Source organism: Helicoverpa armigera, chromosome 17 (assembly GCF_030705265.1).
Source record: "Helicoverpa armigera isolate CAAS_96S chromosome 17, ASM3070526v1, whole genome shotgun sequence".
Lineage (NCBI taxonomy): Eukaryota > Metazoa > Arthropoda > Insecta > Lepidoptera > Noctuidae > Helicoverpa > Helicoverpa armigera.
The window spans coordinates 9013907-9037526 of NC_087136.1; the positions used below are offsets into that span (position 1 = coordinate 9013907).

The 23620-nt window shown below is 35.3% G+C and overlaps 1 protein-coding gene across 1 annotated transcript in view; it reads right to left on the minus strand.

Annotated features, from left to right (window-relative positions):
• LOC110384298 (limbic system-associated membrane protein) overlaps window positions 1-23620 on the minus strand; it is a 135526-nt gene that overhangs the window by 88982 nt on the left and 22924 nt on the right. The window contains exon 2 of the mRNA XM_064039008.1: window positions 3941-4099. Within this exon, the coding sequence (XP_063895078.1) occupies window positions 3941-4013 (73 nt within the window). The 5' untranslated portion in view covers window positions 4014-4099. The remainder of the gene's footprint in view (window positions 1-3940; window positions 4100-23620) is intronic.

A 23620-nucleotide genomic window follows, 5' to 3' on the forward strand; every position in this document is an offset into this window, starting at 1 on the left:
CCTTACTTGACTTTCTCAACTTAAGCGGAATAATAAGCGGGTCTTGTCAATATTCCAGCATTTTCCTTCCTAAATCGACGGAGACATTTATTTACTTACAGAGGAAAATGAGACTTTGTTGTAATTACGACAAACATTACTGGGAACGTGGGAGTTAGATTTTTATTCTGTATTTAATATTCTTTTTATTAATTAACAATTAACATTTCCAGGAAATTTTCTTGGCTAAGTAACAGTCCCACGGATCAATTGATTATAAGGCTGAACTCCGGATGTTTTACCATCTAGTCGTATTATAAGGAATGTTAAGAATATCATAACCGTATGTTACAGCTTGTTATTTAAATAATATCTCAGTCAATAAGTTGGCCTTTTGACTGAACAACGCCATTTAATCATGCATGCATGGATTAGCAAGTTGAAGTGGCAATAGGCAGGCCATATTGCTCGCAGAGCAGTTGGCCGATGGGGCCGAAAAGTGCTGGAGTGGAGACCACGGACTAGCAAGCGTAGCGTAGGACGTCCACCAACAAGGTGAATAGACGACCTTATAATGGTCGCCGGAAGACGCTGGATGCAGGTCGCCTCCAACAGGTATCTGTGGAGGTCTAAGGAGGAGGCCTTTGTTCAGCAGTGGACGTCCTGTGGCTGAGGTGATGATGATGATGATTCAATCATGAGCAATTTGTATAGTGCTCACGTTACCTATATTAGACTTATGTGAATCATATTTACAAGTATAAAGTCGTCATACCCTTTAATTAATCGCTTTCTGTACTCGGGTATTAAAAAAATTACAATCCCAATAAAAAGTCCAGTTAACGAACGAAAAGACCAATAAAACACGATCCTTTTATCCGCAAATGTATTACCTAATCGTTTTAAAGTAATACATTAATTAAACCTAGACACATTATTCATACCGTACAAATTGTACTAGCAAAATACTTTCAGCCTGACAAACTACTTGCAAACTGCTTAATTAGTCGGAAAACCGTTATCTTTGATCTCATCGCCTCTATTGTAGTAAACATAAGGTTCAAATTCCCAGTGTGTGGGAGTTTTGTGCATGCAAATATTTATTGGTAGCCGGTAACAATTTTCTGAAGTGTCAGTGGCAATTTTCCCCTACAGTATGCTGTAATGTAAAGGCAGGATTGACGTTTAAACAGTCGCTCGCATCAGACTCAAGTGTACCGGTAAAAAGTTCGATTACGTAACCCTGTAGGTAATGGGAAAGGTTTTATTAACACGTTTTCGCTGACACAGCAGTAATGGAGGCTTTGGTTTCGTGGCCTTTAGATTTGTAGGCCTTGTGTTGTTACGTTAACCTTCTGCAATTTTATAAGAATGATCCCTGAAGTAATAAAATATATATATCCTACTTATATTATAAATGTGAAAGTTTGTGAGAATGTATGGATGTATGTTTGTTATTCAATCACACAAAAACGGCTGGACCGATTTGATTGAAATTTGGTTATGTAGATAGGTGATACCCTGGATTAACACATAGGCTATTTATCGACACACCACGCGGGATATTACGTGCAGCTTTCGGTGACAACCAACACGGTATCCATCTGCACACGAGGACAGACGGAAAGCTGTTTAATATCACTCTCCTGAAATCTAAGAAAACCCGTGAGGATCTTTTCGTTGATAGTCTTCTCTTCGCTGATGACGCGGCCTTCGTGTCTAATTCCGCACAAGAGCTCCAGTCCATGGTGGATAAATTTTCGCACGCCTGCTCTCTGTTTGCCATGTCTATAAATCCCAAAAAAACAGTTGTGCTAGCACAAGGTGCTTCTACTACCCCGGCGATTTCACTCGATGGCGCGCCGTTAGAAGTAGTAGACAAGTTCAGTTATTTAGGGTCGACTGTGTCGAACAATCTCTTGCTTAATGCCGAGATCGACATCCGCATCGGCAAGGCGGCAACCATGTTCGGGAAGCTAGGTACAAGGGTATGGTACAATAAGCACCTTACTACTAAGACCAAGATGGTTGTCTTTCAGGCTTCCATCTTAAGCATATTTTTGTACGGAGCTGAAACCTGGACATCGTATGCAAAACAAGAACGTCGTCTTAACTGCTTTTACATGCGTTGCTTACGAAAGATCTTGGGTATAACATGGCAAGACAGGATCACAAACGAGAGGGTTCTAGACATTGCACAGCTGCCTAGTCTGATGGCGCTCCTCAAACAGAGACGTCTGCGTTGGCTAGGGCATGTGCATAGGATGGAACCCTCTCGATTACCACGACGTGTTCTTCTTGGTGCAGTAGCGAATGCAAAAAGAGATGTTGGGAGGCCGTTGCTTCGTTTCAAAGACTGCATCAAGCGAGACATGGCAGCATTTAAAATCGACCACCGTGACTGGGAGAAGCTCGCGGAAAAACGTCCTGAATGGCGCAAACGTGTCGCAGAGGGTCGCAAATTTTGCGATGAAGCCTGGTTCGGAGTGCTTGCTGACAAGAGACAGAAAAGACATGAACATAGTTCGACACTAATGTCCAGTTACTTCTCTTGTCAAGCCTGTGGTAAGAGATGTCGCTCTCGTATCGGTCTGTTCAGTCACGAAAGGCATTGTATCACAGACACCACCACATAAATCGTCTGCAATAGACGAAATGGCCGTTGAACGCGGGCGAAGCCGCTGGTGGAAGCTAGTAGGAAAATATATGCCTGACTTCTTTCAAATCACTCCTCCAGCTGTGGGTGCAGCGTGAGGTATTGTCAGACTGTTACTGACTAAAACCCACCATGTTGCTTCTCAAGCTCTTTATGTATGTAAGTCACGGCCTGCGGTAACTCTTTCGAACAATCCCAGGCAGGATTTGCCCCTAGTGGGCCCCTCTGGGTTTCAAATCACAGCATACTATTTAATAGTAGGTATTGTATCAGTGCCCCAACATAGTGCAGTTGTATACGAAACATGCCTGAGGCTTCTAAACCCAGGTTTGAGCGCTTTGAACTACTCTCAAATACCAGCGGGAAAAAAAAAAGCGTTCTGTTTACAAAAGCAAAATTTTAACAAAATTGCCTCTCAAGTTTTACCAACAAATGCAAATTTGAAACAAGAACGAGATCCCCAAGATTGTATCACAAAGGCCCACAGATTCAATCAAAGATACCTCCCACACGTAACAGTTTATGTAAATATTTTAAAGCCCAGTTTTGGCTGTATGCCAAGGGCAGTCTGGCGGTGCGTTAGTGCCCACTTAGTGTCAATCAGTATCACTTAGTTAAGTTGGGTTTAGTTAATGGCAGTAACAGCAGCTGCGGCTAAATGTCATGTAAAATAATCAGGGTCTTAAAATCAATTTTGGGATATTGTGCAGATATTCGTTTTGACCTTTAAAGTTCAGGGTACATAATTATGTCATTGTCGATATTGAAAGAAAATTGATGCCATGACTTGATAGTTTAACCCCATAATCTATGAAATTATATAAATTCACATTAACAAAATTATGTAAAGTTAATTTCCAAAAAACACAAAATACTCGAAATTCAAGTAAAATACTTAATATTTATTCACACTATTTAGACGGTCCTTTGATCAAGCATTCAAATTACTTAATACGAGAATTTGGGTCCTTTGAGACGTGTGTTAAATATTGACCGAGTTTTAGAAATTGTTGGTATTTACGAATTATATACCAAGTACGAGAAGGTATGTGTGAGGTTTAGGATTAGTTGAAAAAAAGTTTGTCTATACCAATATAATTATAAAGTTGAACAGTTTCTTTGTTTGTTTGCTTGAACGCACTTATCTCAAGAACGTCTGGTACGTTTTGACAATTTTTTTCAGTGTTACATATGCTACTTTTTATCCGTTGCAGTTCAGCGAAACTGTCGATGGTAGCTAATATAATACAGTTCTTGTGCAAACATTTTAATATTAATTAATTATTTTGAAGTATAAAAACTTACCCCTTATAGCAATAGTAGGCAGCATAGCGAAGCCATGTATGAGCGTCCAGAACAACTTTCTATACATCTTCATGTTAGTTTAATTGACACTTTTAGCATTTTCACTTAAAACTACTGTTTTGAGCACACATCACTGCTTTCGTTGAGTTTTCTTAGCATCTGAAACAAAGACGAAATAAAATTTAAGTAACGGACTTTTGAGCTACGTTGTCGCGTTGCTTATGAGTCTATAACCAATGTCAATTACAAAATAGCATAATTAATGTTTCGGAAATAATAAGATCAATACAAACACGTTCCGTACATTACAGCTAAAGACTAAACTGTAGGACGGTAGTTTGTTCGACGATTAGTTGACAATTTATTTTGAAGGTAGCCGTGAATGATTTTGTTTTTCTGTCTGATACATACTGGCCAGATCGTTTTAGGCTCATAATATACCTACTGTCCCTAAAATAATAAAATTTAATTTAGATATCAATTTTATGGACTTTTATAAAACGCTAAAAATTACATGCAAGTTTTTTTAGTTATCCATTTTGCCAATGCTTACGAAACGGCAAAAGTTAGATACATAGTTCAAAACCCTGCCACAAATTACAAGTCTCAATGTCAAGACCATTATAGAGCAAACCACCCAATTACACCACTCCTCTACTGATACATAATAAGTGATTGAACACGTATCGAGCACGCAACACGTCACACGCTCGCTTCACAGCAAGTCAAACACGCAACACGAGCATGCTTGCTGAGTAAACATGCCAGTATTAACAGGGTTACTTATGCATTTGTTGTGTTAAGTTTTGATAGGGTTGTGCTTTCAAGAAGTTGAATTCCAAAATTGTCCGCAAACAAAAATGTGGGCGTCGACGCGAATCCACTGTTTGCAGGCGTTTGGACATAAGTTGCAAGTTCTCTTGGCTGTTGAAATTCTATAGTTAGTCAAAAGGTGACATCAATTTTATGCCGAACCTCGATTTTATTTTGGAAACCACTTTGAGATTAACTTTCATTTCAAAATCGTTGGGACCTTTATAAGAAGTCAGAAACAATTTAACATCTTCACCATCAGTCTATGAGTACCATAGTGTTTAGAATTGTAAAGCATACACTGAAAGACAATCCCAATTGTAATAGTAGAAAGTATTCTTTAAGTTTTTTTATCATACTACAAAAAAATTGCAACCCCGTTAACAGAACACATGCACTGACGTCATTCGCGCTATAAAATAAATAGTTTCGGCGGCAGCCACTAGATGTCGCTGCGGCAGTAAAAGTCAAATAAAGTTACATCGCACGTTCACATGGCTATTCGAATTAACTGCTAGGTTTACCGCTTTTACGTACACTCGTAACTTCACGCCTTTGTACGCTAACTGGGTGGGCAGAGTTGTGGGTGGGACGTATTTGAAACATTTTGGAAATACGTGCCACTTAAAACATCATCTGTATTTCTTATAGTAATATTATAAATTAGAAACATTTTTTGTTTGTACTCTTAAGGCTCTGAAACTACTGAAAGATTAAATTATCCCCGAGTAATACAGGCAATATCTTATGCGGGTGCGGGACCAAATTTCCCCGAGACGCGGGTGAAACCGTGGAGAAACAGCTAGTGTTTAGTTGATTAAAATAAATACTGCAATTTGCATTAAACATACTACAATGATGACGGTGTTTAATGCATTTTTCAATCTAAACACCATAAAATACTCCAAGTAGATCGAACAACTTACAAAAAAAATCCATGGAATCTCAAACGCCAAACAGAGTACAGCATCTCTTTGACACAAAAAGGCGTCTATATCTGGACGTGTCTACGTGAAGAAATTCATCGGAACACGTAACTAATATTCCCCGTAACACCTATAAAACGCTTGCTGTTCAGGAAAAATCTTCAGCCATATATAAAAGTCAGGGTGCGTTTTTGCCCCGATGCCACAGACCACAAAATTCTCAGACGCGGCAAAGCGAAAATTTATCACTAGCGTTCTGTATTGTGCTTAGATTTTTTTGTTCAACTTTGTTTTGTTGGAGATGTAGTTTAATATAAAATTCTTGATAGAGAGCAATTAGTCTTTTGTCAGAAATTCTTGTGGTAAACACTGTGATTGCCAATACGTATATGAACATACAAGTAAATATTTTTTTAAGAAACTCGTAAAAGATAATAATATTTTTGACTTGCTTCCAAACGCAGCCTTAAAAACGTTCCAAGAGGAATGGTAATTCTATAAACTTTATAACGGCAAAGTTTTATAAAAATCCGATAAGCTATTGAATCGTGATTGAGAAACAAACATGCGAACCTATAGATTCTATGTACACTATTCAGTCAAAATGCACTGAATCATTCACAAAATACTATAAATATTTATAATACAATAAATGTATATTTTGCAACACCACACAGCATAAATCCCAGTTGGCTACAAGTCAATCACAAAATTACCAGCCAACCCACATTTCAATCAAATATTTTGATTTACAAACATTGTAGCGAAACTTCAAAATTCCATGCATTGACTACGTGTTGCCACAGCTACGCCACAGCTACGCCACACGCGATTCACACAAACGCCGGTTAACCGCGTTCACGGTCGATGATTAATCTCTTTATCCGAAGCTCTGTGGGAAAACCCTTTATGTTATACTCTACCCGTTTGTTATTCGTAACTGTTTACAGTTTTAGTTGGCTGAATTTAGAAATATTGTGGAGGAAGAGTTATTTTATGTGGACTGTTTGTGTTGTTCACGTCAAAACAAATCATGCATATTGGCAGTCTTCAGGATACTCGAACGTCAAAAATTCTGACAACCAGTCTTACCAAGAGGTATCGAGTTGCCTAGTACCTACACAGTTTCATAGAAGCATGTTAGGTCAAGTTAAAAAAACAATTGCGTGATCGGGTTTGGCAGCCTCACAATTGTCAACTGAATACCATCTTAACTATGTACTTATAAGGTTACATTATTTCGTTAAAACGCCTTCACACTAAACAAACAGACGTTTAAAATCATCTAACATTCATACTTTTCAACCAAATACATGCATGAAAATTTTTTGGTTTAAGAACGACTTTATTTCTCATAAAGAATTACATAATTCACTTACTGAGAAACAATATTTTAAACTAACATAAATGATTCGAGCGCACAAAGGTAGGTACTTCTATAAAGAAATAACACAAACAAAAAGAAATAAATACAAAAATGTGGGTAGATTGACAGTAAACTCAACACACAAACTTTTTGAACCAAATCACAACATAGATGCATGAAGCAGGTTTGCAGACACTGGATGTGGCATTGATGGCATATTAGTATTAAGTTATTTTTCTCTTATGTTTGTATAGTATGGTTTTATTAAGTCTTTTTAGTTTACTTAATATTTTATATATATATATATATATTTATGTTTCCCTTTTTTTTTTTTTTTTCTCTTTTTTTTTGAGTTATTTGTTTCTTGATTGGTTTAATTAAGTAATTACAAATAATATTTAGTGATATAATATATTATCTATATATGTAGTAATAAGTAATCTATGTATCTTTACATGTGTGTTTAATTTTTTATCTAGTTTATGTAAATTATTTGTATGAATTAACTATGTGACTTTTTAGTAGTTTTTAAATCGGACATATTTTTTTCTTTTTTATTTCTGATGGTAATTTATTATAAATTGTAACACCCTCAAACTCCAAGTTTCTTTTCCCATAGTTAGTTCTAGGTGGACGGGTAACTAAGTAACTAGCACGTCTTAGGTTGATCTTTCGGGTTTGTTGTTTAGTAACGAATTTTATGTTAGAGTGGATTTCCTTATTTAATATTTTACGTATTAGAATACACGTGTAGTATATGTACGTTTGTTTAATATTCATTATTTTTGTTTCTTCGTATACCTTTTTAGTAGATGTCCGAAATTTATAGTTGAATAAAATTTTAATCAATTTATTTTGACCTAGTTGAATTGGATCCAAATTAGTTTTCGTTGCAGTACCCCAAATTTCGACGAGATAATCGATATGAGGCTTCACCAGAGAGTTATAGATAAGATATTGTACTTTTCGAGGAAGACAATTTGTTATATTGCGTAGGACCCCTGTTAGTGTTCTTAGTTTCAGTTGAATTTTTTCTAGATGTGGCTTCCAGGTTAGGTTACTATCTAAGATTAGTCCAAGATATTTTTCTTTAGGTTTTTGTTCAAGTAGTTGGTCATTAATTTTAAGTTCGAAATTATTATTTATCTTTTTATTTTTTGCCGCAAAGATAACATAATTAGTTTTTGAAATATTAATAGTTAAAAGATTTGACTGAAACCACTCATTTAATAGATTAAGATCATTTTGAGCGTCGGCTATCATGGCTTCGACTGAGCATCCAAAGTAAAAGAGACTCGTATCATCTGCATATAGGGAGATATCTCCTTTGAGACCCAATCCACTAATACTGTTAATATAAATAAGGAACATTAGGGGACCGAGTATTGATCCCTGGGGGACACCAAAATTCAGGACACATGGATTGCTTTCGTAGTTACCAATTTTTACTATTTGTTTACGGTTTTCCATATATGACTTAAAAATCTCTAGTGCACTGCCTGTGACACCGCATAGTTCCAGTTTTTGTAATAATTTGACATGACTAATGGTGTCAAAGGCTTTTTTAAGATCGATGAATATACCTAGGACAACATGTTTTGATCAATTTTAGTTTTCATTTTGGTAACGAGGTCAATTGTAGCCGCTAGTGTATTTGATTGTGCTCTAAATCCATACTGTTTACTGTAAAAGAAGCCTTTCGAATTTAGGAATGAATCTAATCGGTTATAAAGAATTTTCTCAAAGACTTTAGAAATCACCGGGAGGACTGATATAGGGCGATAATTGCACGGGTCGAGTTTACATCCAGACTTATGAATTGGTACTACTTTTGCAACTTTTAACTCGTTGGGAAAAATTCCATGTGCCATGTAATAGTTAATGCAGGTAGTTAGTTCTGTGGCAATAATGTCCTTTACGCATTTGATTGATTTTGTACTTATACCATCAATGCCCGATGCAGTGTTACAGTCCAAATTATTAATTATAGTTATAACTTCGTTCCTTGTTGCTGGTTTCAAATACTGTAATTTCGTTTTATCGGTTGGTCTATTCTCTTCTAAGGTTTGATGTTCTTTAAATTTTTCAGGAATCATATTTGCTAAGGTTGAGCCAATGGTTGAGAAGTATGAGTTAAAGCTTTCACATATTTCTTTTTGGTCCGTAATAGTGCCTGTTGCAGTTTCAAGTTTGTCAGGTCCAGTTCTAAAAATTCTAAATTAAATTCTAAATTCTAAAAATTACTCTTCAATTTCACAAAACTTTCCCCTATTACATCATATGACGAGGAAAGTCGACCCAATTAAGTTCACTTACGACCTACGCCATAAAATAAAACCTTTTACGAGGAAAGCAAACATTTATTATATAGAGAGCATATTCTTATAATTTCCTTTTCCAATATCAAGCGTTATTCCGCAAACTGTTAGGGATTACACCCACAACATGTGTTATACGTATAACCATGCAATATAATATGTATCTAAGTAGTTGTTCGCCACGGTTCTACCCACGTCCCCTGGAAACTGCTTTTTACACCATCTTCTCGGTACAATTATTTACCGCCCCCAAATAACTTTGGAATACGGTCAGAAAGAAGTAGAAAGTCCACTTCTTCTATAATGCAATACTACGGGCCTTAATGTGTCTTACTAAACTATAAACTAAATTTACTATACCGCAGTTACCTTCACAAAATAGCACCTTACAGTAATAAAATATATTCAACTCACACCTCAAATGTGAATCTGTTGTTTATTTTGTGCGGAAACTTTGACTTAAATCAAGTTGCACATGCACTATTCATACTACGTTGAATGCTTGGCACTCGATCTAAGTTGCAGGGCACCAGTCCATTTCAAACCAAGTCTTAGCACTTCGGTTGCTCTATAGAAAATTTTCGTGTTTTCTCCAAACGTTTTCCACGACGCAACTGCGGAATTGCACTAAAGCACGGCAATGCATTTCGATTTACTAAGAAACATTCGAAGTTTGAAAATGGTCTTTTTGAAAATACGGTTCGGTAAGGCTTTGGAATTAGAGTTACCTTGTCATTGATATATAGGGTCGCCTGTGAGGCGGATTGTATTTCGTTAATAGGTTTTTCGGAGAAACTTGTAAAGTATGTACTAGGTTTTTATTGAAGTCTGTGCTGATATAGCTTTAGCTTTACATTCAGCAGTGATGAGGCGCAAATAGATTTGATAATTGTTAAATAGTACGCAGAGTGATTAAATAAATAATGTAATCATCCATATCAATTTCTAGGCTCTCTGCATGTAAAAATAAAGGGTAGATATAATACAAATAAAATATATTATATTAAAAGTATAAACAACAATGAATATAGAAAACGAAATATTTAACAATAAGCACACACCTATGATCGGATTTGTACTCTCAATCTCAAATGTATAACGATAATAAAGCAAAGTACAAAACAGTTGAAAATTTACAAACCCAGGTATATTTACCTAAGTAAGTCGAACCCTCTAAGGAGGAGATTATCTGATCTGTTTGTAGACACAACAAACCAATAATAGACCGAGTGAGCTCCGAAATAGCAATCAAGTGGCTTTAAGTGCAAGCTCACTCATTACATTACGAGTTGAATTGATTCCGTTACATTTCAGTGGAGATACGAGTAACTTAGGTTTTTTGGGAAACATGTATGTTGGATTTTTAAGTTTGTTCACAATTTGTTTTTCATCTTGTTAAGTTCTAAGTCAGCACAAATGTGCCATATGTAAGGCCGTGTGCTATATAAATTCCATTGACATAATCATACCATATGCCATATATGAGGCAGATTCATTATACCAATGCATTTCCAATTAAAAATTGAAAAAAACTTCCACCAACGGAACAAGTGAAACCAAATATCGAATAAGTTTCGTTGTGAAAATTTTAATATAATCAACTTTATTTTACAGTAACAGCACAAGACCAAGTGCTCCACAACAAGTTTAAAAGACAATCTTTATAAATAACCCTTACTTAATTAAAGTCAAAACCTCGCCAACTACTATTAAGACTGCAATCTTATCGAAAACCGAAACAAAACCAAGTCTATTCAACATTAAATAATTAGATATTCAGTGTTTTGGGGTAACTCCACCATTTTCAGTACATTTGCGAACAGACAAATTTATTCTTCAGGCAAACGCTTGACGCTACAAATCACGCCCCGGAAAGTACTTGCGTGAGGTAAACAATCTTATTAATGTATTAACAAACGATTTTAAACTTTATCTCTGAGCACATACGATACAATTTACTTATAAGGCACTTTCTGCTCTGTTACGATCCTATCAAGGTGAGAGAGAAATCAGGATGTTTACTAACGATTACACGTAGGCATGGGTACTGACAATATAATTTATACAGTTGAGATATACTTGATTAACCTTGTTCGCAATATGGGATAAATTACCGCCTTTGTCAGGTTAAAAGATAGATTAACAGGGGTTGGCCTTGAGTTAGGAAGGCATAGATATGTAGAGCGAATGGTCAGACAAAGAGTTTCAATACTTTTATAGGACACAACAATAAATACTTCTAAATGTTGGAATCATCTTACTTGTTACAATCGTCTGATGGGGTAAATGATGTTCTGAAAATTGTTATAAAATTAAATGTTAGTGAAAGTTTCACACATAATAATAACTATGTTTTGCACTAAGTACATTAAACAGTTTTGAGCTATGCACGTAGTTATTCGACAAGGACATTAACAATAAACCAGAAAGCCCATAATTAAAAAAATAAACAAAGAATATAACCTCGTTAATTTAACAACACAATAAAGTCTGGCAGAATGAGAAAATGCCTTGTTTCTTAAAGAAAAAAAAGCACTAATTAATGATACTATTTCATTAGGGTCACTTTTAATTACAGAACAAATATTTCTCTTTGGGAAATAATTGTTGTTTCTACCTTTTTGTTGCAGTACAACAATTAACAAAGGTCGGTTTACATTTTTGTTTGGGATGGTAAAATATTTTAACACTCGGATATAAAAAGCTCAATAAATATACAAAACTTTTCGTCGGATTTTGAAGGAACTTATAAGTAATCTGTTTTAAAAAAATCTTCTTAAGTTATAAAGCGAACTTTAATTAAACGTATTTCTTTATTTAGAGTACATTTCAAAGATTAATTTAGATAATTCCTAATATCGTTTTTATTCTGAAGTGCATTGATTCCAATCAAAGTTTTCAGTCGATCTAATACCGGCTAAATACTTGAACTTTGTAATTTGCGTACTACCATTCATCTCGATAAAACGGTCGGGTAAAGTAAATTTAAAAATCTGAATCAATAATATTATTAAAATCTGAATACACCTTTACCCGGTGTAAAGGGGTAAAACGAGTTGTAAAAATCCCGGTAACAATGTGAAATTGGAACTATGCCCAATAGTCTCGCTCGCACAGAATCAATTGCTTCTAATAGTTACATTGTATAAAATACGTAGGTACAATATTTGTTCAATATATTTTATTTAATAGTAGCATACTGTTTAAATGTTATTTTTATGATAGCTTTACGATGATTTTTATATTTTGATCTTATGATATTATTGTGTTAATTTTTTTTTTCAATCTTAACAGTGCTATTTACACTTAAATTACCCTAAGTAAGTTACGGCTATGAAGTAATTATTCCATCTTTATTTCGTGATTTGGATACTTCGCATAATGCAACCTTCTCACTACAAAGTTTCATGTGAAAGCAATACCCAACTACATTTATCACAGCAACTAATTTCCTTCATTCAAGAAACATCGCAACAAAATAAAAAGCATACCTAAAAGAAAGTAAAGGAAAATATTTACTACAAATCTCCAGTTCGTTCAGATACGACAATCCTTTGGTGCTGTATACCCACGGAGTAAGGAAGGATGAGTGGAGATGCCATAATGCAGTAGGTCAGGTGCCTTCTTCTAGGTCAAATTCGTATGACCAAAACCATCAGTTACTTACAAGTAAAATAACAGGCGTTCGGCTTCTTTGGGACATCTGTCAACGATTTTTTGGTATTACAATACGAAAATGGTAAGGTCTAAAGAAGGACTGCAAGGGTGAAAACAGTAACGTTCCTCGTCGCCTTCTCATCCGCATTTTGGCGCGCTACTTTCTTTATGACACCTTTCGTTTTGTTTAATGCAAAATCATCAAATGACCCCTTCCTGCTATGGGTTAGTAGCGTGAGGGAGTGTGAGACTCTTACTGACTATGTTCCTTCTTAAGCCCTTTATTTACCAGAGCCGCGAACTGCACTGCTATGGCACCTCCGCTAGTGATTTTGTTCTCCATGAGTATACCGCTGAACGTCGCTAGTTCTAAAGTATATTTTTACTGGAACACTTGTTTGTGACCCTCTTTCCGTAAAGATTAAAAGTGTATTGCAAGAGGTACTGTCGGTATATGTATTCTGTGTACTTCTGTTGATAGAAAACATCGTTTATGTATTAAATGTTTAGTTTATTCTAGTTAAAGATTTACATTAAACAGCTAGTGTAACCGTAGAGGTCGTTAACAATCAATTAACTACGTAATATAGTCCAGTATTGACACTTGAATTGAAACACAATACTTACATATAGTCATTTACTTTAATGTTCACTACGCTAATTTTATAAAGCTAATGAAGAGTTTGTTTCCTTGAACGCGCTAATCTCAAGAACTACTGGTTCTATTTGAAAAAGCTTTTATCACAAAAAATTAGTAGACTCGGAAAGCTGATTCTTTTACTAACACATTTTTCCCACAAACATCAAAACACAAAAGCAATCCGAAACACTCTTAATTAAAGCAACAGTTATTGTCCGGAACCAAAATAAAAATGTGCCAAAAAACAGCAATAACATTACGAAAATTTAGACAGACATTGTGAAAAAAAAATCCGCCATTAGGCTTCAGCAAAAAGGTTTAATCACGTAAATTAACGCGAATGGGGCATCGCGTGGCCGTAATTGGTTGAAACAGAACATTTGGGCATAGAGTAGCAAATGCAGATGACCAATAAGCGATCGATTAAATCAATTTATTGATTTAATAGGTGCATATGGTGGTAAGTTTAATAGGATGGGTGATGATGTTTATTGGATACTATGATGTTTCATTCTCGCAGTTTCAAATTCGTCTAGTACTGCACTGTTGCCGCTCTCAAGTTGGGGATTTGCACAAATCTCAAATACTCATTTTGTGTAACTATATGGCCCAAAAACTTCTCATATAAGTATGTTGTTATCTGGATCTAACGTTTCAAATTAGAAGCAGATTATGATCGCATTTGTGCAGTTTTATTAGCAGTTTCGAGGTATTTCGGTGTTTTTTTTTGTTTCACACACAACACCGCGCACCGCAGCGAACGGCGGTGACGATGTCCGGATTCCGTCGCGATTATCCGGAACATCCATTCACCACAACTGCTCTCAGTGCCTGTAGGCACGCAGTATCCTGGGTGAACAACCTTATTTTTACAAGCTTTTATTATCATTTCTGAAACTGCAGTCTGTGGCAATTTTTTTTTAATCATGGTAAAAATTCACCTACGTCATCGTCAAATGTGGGCTTAAATGGGATTTGCCGCTTAATCGATGCTATTTTTAGAGATCCGTCGCAAATTGAACCCGGGCTTTTAATGCAATTTTGCTCTTATCGATTACTCTTGCAATTCATAATAGACTTTATGGGTGCTGGTAAAAATATACATCATGGTGTTTAACTGTTTAATTTACTTTAGAATGACCTTACAGGTAAATAGGTCACGTACTTAAATAAATTAAGATATAAAATCTTGAAAAAATATAATACGAGTACTATCAGAATAAAACTGTACAGCGTCAGACGTTGTCGCCAAGTAAGTACGTTATGTTTTCTCTCTACATTTAATTATGATCTGTTCTACTAACCTACATTTTATGAGCAAGAAAACTGCCAAGAAAGAAGAAAAACTGAACAAAAATATATTTCAACATTTTATAACAAACGATGATAAATTAACAAGCAAGTCTGTAATTGAAAAGTAAATCATATCTAAGAGGGTAGCTGAAAAAGTACACTTAACTGCTGACGTGTAACAACCAAAGGTCAATTTAACTTGTGCTTCAAAGTTAGCAGTTACGTACTTACTTCAAAACATTTTACTTTGCTTATGATTTCTTGTAAAATTATTTTTTTTGTGAAGATTTTCACTGGTGTTAATAAGCTCATAATGAATAAATAAAATGGTCAATCTTGATGTACAGTTGTGTTTCGGAAATTCGGGAAAAACGTCTTGAGTCTACAAGGCCACAATTCTATGAGTCAAACGCTTAGAAAATTATACAAACCAATACTTTTAAGAAACATACAATTTAGGTAATAAACATAGACATTTTCCTATACAGCACTGGTAAAATAATATCCCCTGCGTACCTACCATTTACCCAAACTCGGAAACTTTACGAAAAATTCTAAGAAATGACAGTAGCACTGCAATGTTTCACAAAGGAAGTATAAATTGAAACTCTCGACAGCCACTTTCAATGTTTTGGTATAAATAATATAATAACATAATTAAAATGTCACTCAGTCTAACTTCAAATGACTGACGCAAATATAATGGTATTTTAATGATGTTAACGATAATTGTGTTTAGTTAGCTATCGCTGAATTTACGCTAAATTAACTATGAGTGGCGTAAAATACGCTTTAAGGTTAATCTCCTATTACGTAAACTGAAATATGGTGACATATTGATGCTAAATATCTGGGTAATATAGTTATAATGTGGAGCTTTCTATACACAGAATTATCATAAAAGTATAGAGGTATAATGTAGGTGATAATGCCATTATAAAGACGCAGAGAGTGACTAGGTATCGGGTGGACTAAATGATCAAAAATTGCAGTAACACACACAATTTTATTTAGCTCTGTCATCATAAACTAAAACTAAACTAATGAAAACTCCTTTTCATTTCCTAAAACCACTCATAACCAAAAAACTCATCCACCAAACTCCTTTCCCGCCTAAAACCATCCAAAAACAAATGAAAAACAGGCTCTCTAACACAAAACTAAAAAAACAAGATGGCGGACCTAGTTTTGACGTGAAGTTAAAACAATCTAACGACTAGTTGTCGGTGTTTTGACAGTCCAATTATCAGGCTTCGTCTCGATCCCTGTTACTGATTCCTGACTTTTTATCGAGAAAAACAAGAGATGGGCTTCGAGAAAATAATTGCTCTCCCTGAATGAGTATAGATAATAAATAGTTCGTTTTTTTTCTCGGTTTTCAAAGCGCACTTTTGTTTGCGGACTTCTTTTGTTTGTAAGACGGAGTTTTAAATATTTATTTGTTTTGTCGTGGCTCTTGTTATTAGAATGAAAAATATCGGTATTACAAATTGCTACTGTAATTTGGTTTTATTTTTGTTCGATATGTGCATTTTAATACTAGCAAAAAGTTTTAGTTGATTTCATTTTCACAAAATGTTAGTTTTAACTAGTTATCCGGCAGTTTTAAATATAATTACAGAATAGGAGATTAAAATTCACTATCATTCATACTAAAAATTTATTTAACGTTATAAACACATAAGCCTAGTTTAAATGAACAACCAAAAATAAAACACCCACTTTTCACTAAAAGGCTGATAAAATCAATACAGTTCTATCAAAATTCAGTTAAATAAAAACAAAGCGAACCCGATTCACACATCAAACTGGCATATCTATTACAAATTCACCCTGTTTTGCAAACTATTATACGATCAATCGTACCAACTTATCTTCAGAACCCCACAAAGGAAACTCAACCTTATTGCTTTGACACAAGGTCTGTATAGATCGCATTAAAAGTGTGTAAGAGTACAGATCTATTTTCCGAGATAGGACAGGCAATTTCGTCGTTGTTCGCCCGTTTGGACATATCCAGTTGATAGTAGATGTTCAGCGGATGGATGTACCTGATACTGACGTTTATAGATGAACACTTCAGGGTTATGGAGACGGGTTGAAGGATCTTTAGGCTTAGGGTATTTACATGTTTCAAGTACGGTTTGGATATCGAAGAAGTATGTGATGACGAATTCTTAAAGACTGTTTAAATATCTTTAACCTCTAGCGTATGAGATCCTTCAATGATGTTTGCAAACTACAAATGGAAGAGCTATTTAGTTGGATAGTTGGTATTCGTTGGGCACGGTTTGGGTGAGGCCTACGCTCAGCAGTCGACGGCGACTGGCTGAAATAATGAAGATGCTTATGAAATAGAACAGTAAATGGTAGAATTTGTATACATTAAAAAATAACATTAACATTTAATAATATGTCCTACGTCTCCGTACACACATTTAATGATTCTTCTGCAGCCTTAGTGTTGGAAGGCAAAGGTACGACAATCACAACATTGCCCATTAAGCGTAAATAAGAAAAGGTTCGTTTAGCCGTTGTAATAAAATAAAAACTAAATACCAACTTGCAAAAATATGCTTCCCAAACCAAGTTAGCACTACGTCTTACAAATACTGAAACCGCCGAAACAACTAAAAATAACTCTTAGAAATCTATCAACAAGGATATTTCAAAGTTTCAAACTGTTAATAGCAGACGAAGTTCAAGTTAAATCGAGTGTAGTCTGAAGTTACACACCACTACAGTGAGTACTTGTGTCAGCGTTTTCAGAACTTGCTGTTATTTTTACAGAACGAAATCATTTTAGTGCAATTTTGATGATGATTAATTTTATTTCGTGTTCTTCTATGCATCTGTGTATCTATATCGCCTACTTCCAGACTCAAGTCTTCAGAAAAAGCTATATCCAAACGACCTGCGAATCGAACCCGACGCCCTATGCAAAGCACTCAAGCCATGCGACTAGACCGACGAGGCAGTATGCCTTGGCTAAACTAGCTTAAGTTCTGTCAAAACTGGTTAAGTCCTATCTAAGACATAGCTATCAAGCAAAATAGTATGGAGTCCGTTGTCACATATTATGTAACCGGTTATTATCTTAACAGCTCCAGAAAGAAACAAATATTTTATGTGCTAAGCATTTTATTTTTCTATACACAAGGTACATACAAAACTCCCAACAAAATACTTTCACAAAACCGGCAACCGAATTCAAAGCGAACCCATTCATATTTGGCTCCATTTAAAATATCAATAAGATACATGTTTACGTCAACACATTTATAAAGCTATACGAAAAAAAAGTTTCTTTATGAATAAATTCAAAGCTGAAATCCTCACGGAGTTTCATAGAAAATATCTTTATTTTTTTCCGAAGCATGCGCCATTTGGTTCATCCGTTCGTTCGTTGAACTGATAAATCATTCATCGTGTAGGAATGACTGGTGGAACGTATCATAACGTGAGTGCGAATATTGGCTGAGGTGGAACTTGGTTAGAACAGATTTTGTACTGAGTAATAGTTTAGGTACACGTTAGCAAAATAATTTTTATTGTCAATGCTGATAATCATAATTTGAATGGAAAACATCAAAAAAGGGTATGTATTGTTACTGGTAAATTTAATAATACATTGGTGTACACACTACATGTAATGATATTTCTTTGCTGTATATTATTCTCGTTGACAACTTGAAAATATATCTACTTTCGGAGCCCCATACCTACTCGTTCTATCTATTAGTAGAACGCTCTAATATTATCCTATCCTTAATAATAATTGTTTACCTATTAAAAGCCGATAACCTCATCAAAACTTTTGATGTATCCTATAATACCCTTGTCGAACTATACCTCTCTCAAAATTCAAAACCCTTTAGCCAAACAAGATCGAATGAGCTCATCGGACAAATCAATTAATTTTACATCGAAACCAAACAAACATAAAAGCAAATGGAAATCTGATCATTCGGTTTATGATTGAAGAGTAAACATCGAAATAAGGGTATTGAGTTCATACATAGAAGGGTTAAATTACATGAAATTAAATATGGAAAATTGAAAAATTTGTGATGAACAAACTAGCTGTTTTGTTTTAACCGCATTTTGCTGTTTCTAGGAAATATCCCGATTATACTGCCTATATACTACGGCCAAGTGCGAGTCGGACTCGCGCACGAAGGGTTCCGTACCATTATTTATAAAACGGACAAAAAATCACGTTTGTTGTATGGGAGCCCCCCAAAGTATTTATTCAATTCTAGTTTTCAAAAATTCATCATCTGTGAAAATTTCAGCTCTCTAACTATCACGGATCATGAGATACAGCCTGGTGACAGACGGACGGACAATAGGGTGCCGTTTTACCCTTTGGGTACGGAACCCTAAAAACACGTACACATACATATAAGTTTCCCCCTTTTTTATCAGGGTTTAAAACATCCAAGCTGAACTCGTGCATTTTTAAAGCAACAAAATACCGTTCCCCATAATCGAGCAATCATCTTAATTTGAAATTCAACGATGTACCGCACAAAATTAAAAGCTGAACCGGTATAATAATAACAAATTATTCTCCTGAAACCCGTGAAACGTACACCGTTCACCTCAACGGCTTAAAACATAAACAGCCTGTTCAATTAAACCTTACACATCGCTCAAAGACTAACAATGTTTAAAGATCGTAAGAGCGCAGCCCTAGCGCTTAGGGTTGGCACGACAAATATGAATATTTCACTAAGTCTTTTGTAAAAGTTCACGCGACTCGCCCACTTAAGCTCCGCCGTCTCGGTATTTCTCGACAAAACATTGCTTTTCACAATACACAGTTTATATGAAAACAAGGGGAGTTTTGACATAACACTATCTTAGCTAGAAATTGGAGTTTGATGCGGCTTTCATACGAGTGGAATAATGCTCGTTATCTGGTTAATCTTCGCGTTTGAGGAATAAACTCGCTCTTAATATAGAAAGTGGATGGAAATTTAACAAAGACGATTTTGCTTAAGTTTATTTGTGTTTCTAATAATAGATGTTGGTCTATAACCTTTGCATTTAAGCATTAGGCGTTGCAAAAATAGATTTTCCTTTGGGAATCCTGCGGTAAATACTAAGTGAGATTGATTGATGGAGCACTTGATTTAAGACTCACTTGCAGGACTCTTCACTAAATACCTTTAAGAGTACGCACACACTACAAACTTTTTTAGTCGGCCGATAATAATAATTTGTTAAGTAGGTACTCATAAGTCACTATGTAGTACACACATTACAAAGATCAGGTATTTAGCCTGTATCAGACCGACTGAAAACGATAATTGGAACCAAGATTTACTAAAAAAAAAAAAATTGGCCAAACATCGGCTTAACTGATGGTCAACTTTTAGGACTAAACTCAAATTCAAAGTTCTTTATTCTCATACAGTACTTCACTACTCACCACTATTTCACCACACTTACATCGTTCTATATTTTTCAGTATTTCGAGATAAAACACCTTAATAATACCCCAACGAAATCACCCCCTAACCGACATCCACCAAATTATGATGGCTTTCTCTAAGACACCATGAATAAATTATTATTTCCAAGTTGGCTTGGTTAGGACCGTGGCCTACAGGGACCTGAAATAACAGTTGGGATCAAATGTACACAGATTGTATTATCAATGAGGTTTCAAACATTATCTTTGTTTTCTCGAGTAATCTCTGAAGGGTTTTGGTGTGGTTTTGTATGCCATTGGGGTTACTAAAGAGTTTGAAACCTTGGGAAAATTATGGTTTTAATTAGCCCGTTATTTTTAAGACCACAAAATCTGTCAATTTGTGATTTAGATCCACGGGATAAATTATCCACAAATTGTATACCTATTCACATCATCATCATCTCAGCCATAGGACGTCCACTGCTGAACATAGGCCTCTCCACAGATACCTGTTGGAAGTGAGCTGCATCTAGCGTCTTCCTATTCACGCAGACACAAAATACCTGAATAGAAAATGATTGTTTAAATATAAACCTTTTCAAGTTAGAAAGATAAATATTATCCTAAAAGATACAAAACAACCATAACCACGAAATTACTCCAAATTCCAAGGCTTACCACGAAAATCCTAATAAATAGTGGCTTAGACTTTTTAAATATTCACAAGGCGAAAATTTTGACGCTCATCCGGGTGGTATCAAAGTATTTTCATTAGTCCAAAGTGAAATTCATTTCTCCGAAGCCAATAGCTGAAGTTCAAACTTTAGATATTCAGCCTCACTAAGAATATTAAAGGAATTTTCATAATCCATCAATTTACTAGTACAAAGTCCGTTTTAGCTCGTTCACGTTCAATTGCGCACATAATTTCTCAAATGAATCTGTATTCTGCTTCGTGAGGTTCTTTATAATGGATATCCTCTAAGTTTTCTTGGTAAATAACTATTATTATATCTTGAGTTTGGTTCGGTCGTTCACCTCTATTGAAAGATATTTCGGTATCAGAATCGTTTATTGCATGGATTGTTTTAATCGAATGGGTCGATGACCTTTAGTGAGCTATTGTGTTATTTTGGCTTATAGATTTCCATTACACTTGCGACTGTAACTTACACACTGCAGTGGCGTAATCTAGAATTTTGACTTTGTTATCGATATGTAGGTATAGGTATACTGCATAAACTTATCAAAGAACAGAGGTCAAATACCAAAGAATTTCAACTGTGTCATGAACTTGCATTTTGCAAGGACTCGTCAGTTAGCAAAGACCACAAGCAAGAACAAATATCGGAAACAAAGGACTCAAGTGGCCTAATAAAAGTACCGTGAAATACATCTTTCTAATCTGCAAAGAACTTATCATCTAACTAGATCTAAAAGGCAACCAATAACCATAGAACGAACTTCCAAATTCGAACAAAACCTAAAACTTCCTAAAAATAGAACAAAGAAAATCCGAAAACACAGTCCGACCGGCCAGCAACAGTCCAATACATAGCATTTGAATCAATTTGTTGGTCCAATACCGGCCGATCGCATAAATCACACATTCACCGTATATATTACTGTTAGGACAAGAGCTCGTGGCTATTTAGATCTTCCTTTTTTAGGTTTTTTTTTTATATACCTACTTTAACTTGAGTGAGTTTGAGTGATTGAATAATTGGAAGTTTTAATTGTAATAGCCTTAGAAGGTGATGAAAACATAAGCAAAGCAAAATCCAGCTGTTTGGAAAACTCCTAGTTTTAAACTTTTTTAGACTGGCCACTCTTTAGTCAACTGCGTTATGCATTTATATATAATACCTTTATGTTCATAGATATGTACCTCTATTTTCCCGAACGACGTCTCGGCCAACTCGACTCGGTCTTATAAATATGTGTGCAAATTACGAATATTTAAAAATAAATTAATATTCTTGTATGACAGAAACCTGTGATCTATGAATGAGAGGAAAAAAAACATTCTTAATAATCTTTCTAAGCAACAACAGCAAAACTCGCTAGTAACCAATCACGCCTAATGGATCACTTAAACAAATCAACCTGTAAATTAACGAAGTTCTCCCAATCACGGGCTCTCAGCCTACATAGTGTGCGTACATGACAGTTGAAATGGTTGTGGGCCAACGACAGTAATTTGTTGAATTTTATGCATTGCGGGGACTATTGTACCTATGACGTGATTTCGAATATGTTGCGTGGTACATCAGAATCTGTTTGACGTTATCAGTTCGCGTTGGCTGTTGAGATTTGTAAAGCTAATTTGCATTTTGTGTTGCTTGATTTGCGTTTTGACCACTGTACATTACGACAACTTATTGATACAAAAGTGTATATTTTAGTGACAAATATCAGTGATTTGATTTTATCACAATGTCCAAAATCGAAGATGAAATTATTTAAATATAATAATAATTGTTTTTTTCAATTGTAATATATTTTTTAAGGCTAAAAACGATTGCATCTGAAATAAACATCATTAATGCCTGATTTTCATTCAGTATTTCTGCGTACGCTCTAGTCTCATAGATCGGTATTAAATAGTGAAGGGATCAGTTGATTATGAATAGCATTGAATCGATTTCTAAAGATCGTGAGGGTAGTTCAATGATACTTGTAGCCGATGACCCTGCCAGCAAATCATTATCGAGCTATTGAGATCATTCAATACACTGAATCATCTATCTATCGATATCGATATGTCAGTGGGATCATCACTACGTAGTTGCATCTCGAACGTTATAATATTCAAACACCATTTCGGGGCTGACTTGCACTAGTTTGACTTGCAATCTTACAGTAACCGCAAACTGCAAACTTTTAGTCGGCCGATAGTTTGTTTGGGCTCATAAATCAGTATGAAGATGAATGGTCGTACGCACATTAGGTATTTAGCCGGTATCAGACCGACTGAAAACTTTGATTGGAACCAAAACTTCCTGTAAAACAAAATTGACCACCATCGGGTCAACTGTTCGGCAACTGTTTAGTCTCCAGTGTGAGCAGGAACCTACTCTGAGATGTAGCTGAATATCAATATTATAATAGAGGGGTTGCCATCTGACCTGTGGAAGGTAGTTGGAGAATAGTACCATAGTAATAATATAAGGGATATGTATGTAATGTATCACTACTTCTATGCAAAATTAATATACCTCATTTATGCCATACGTGCTTCTGTT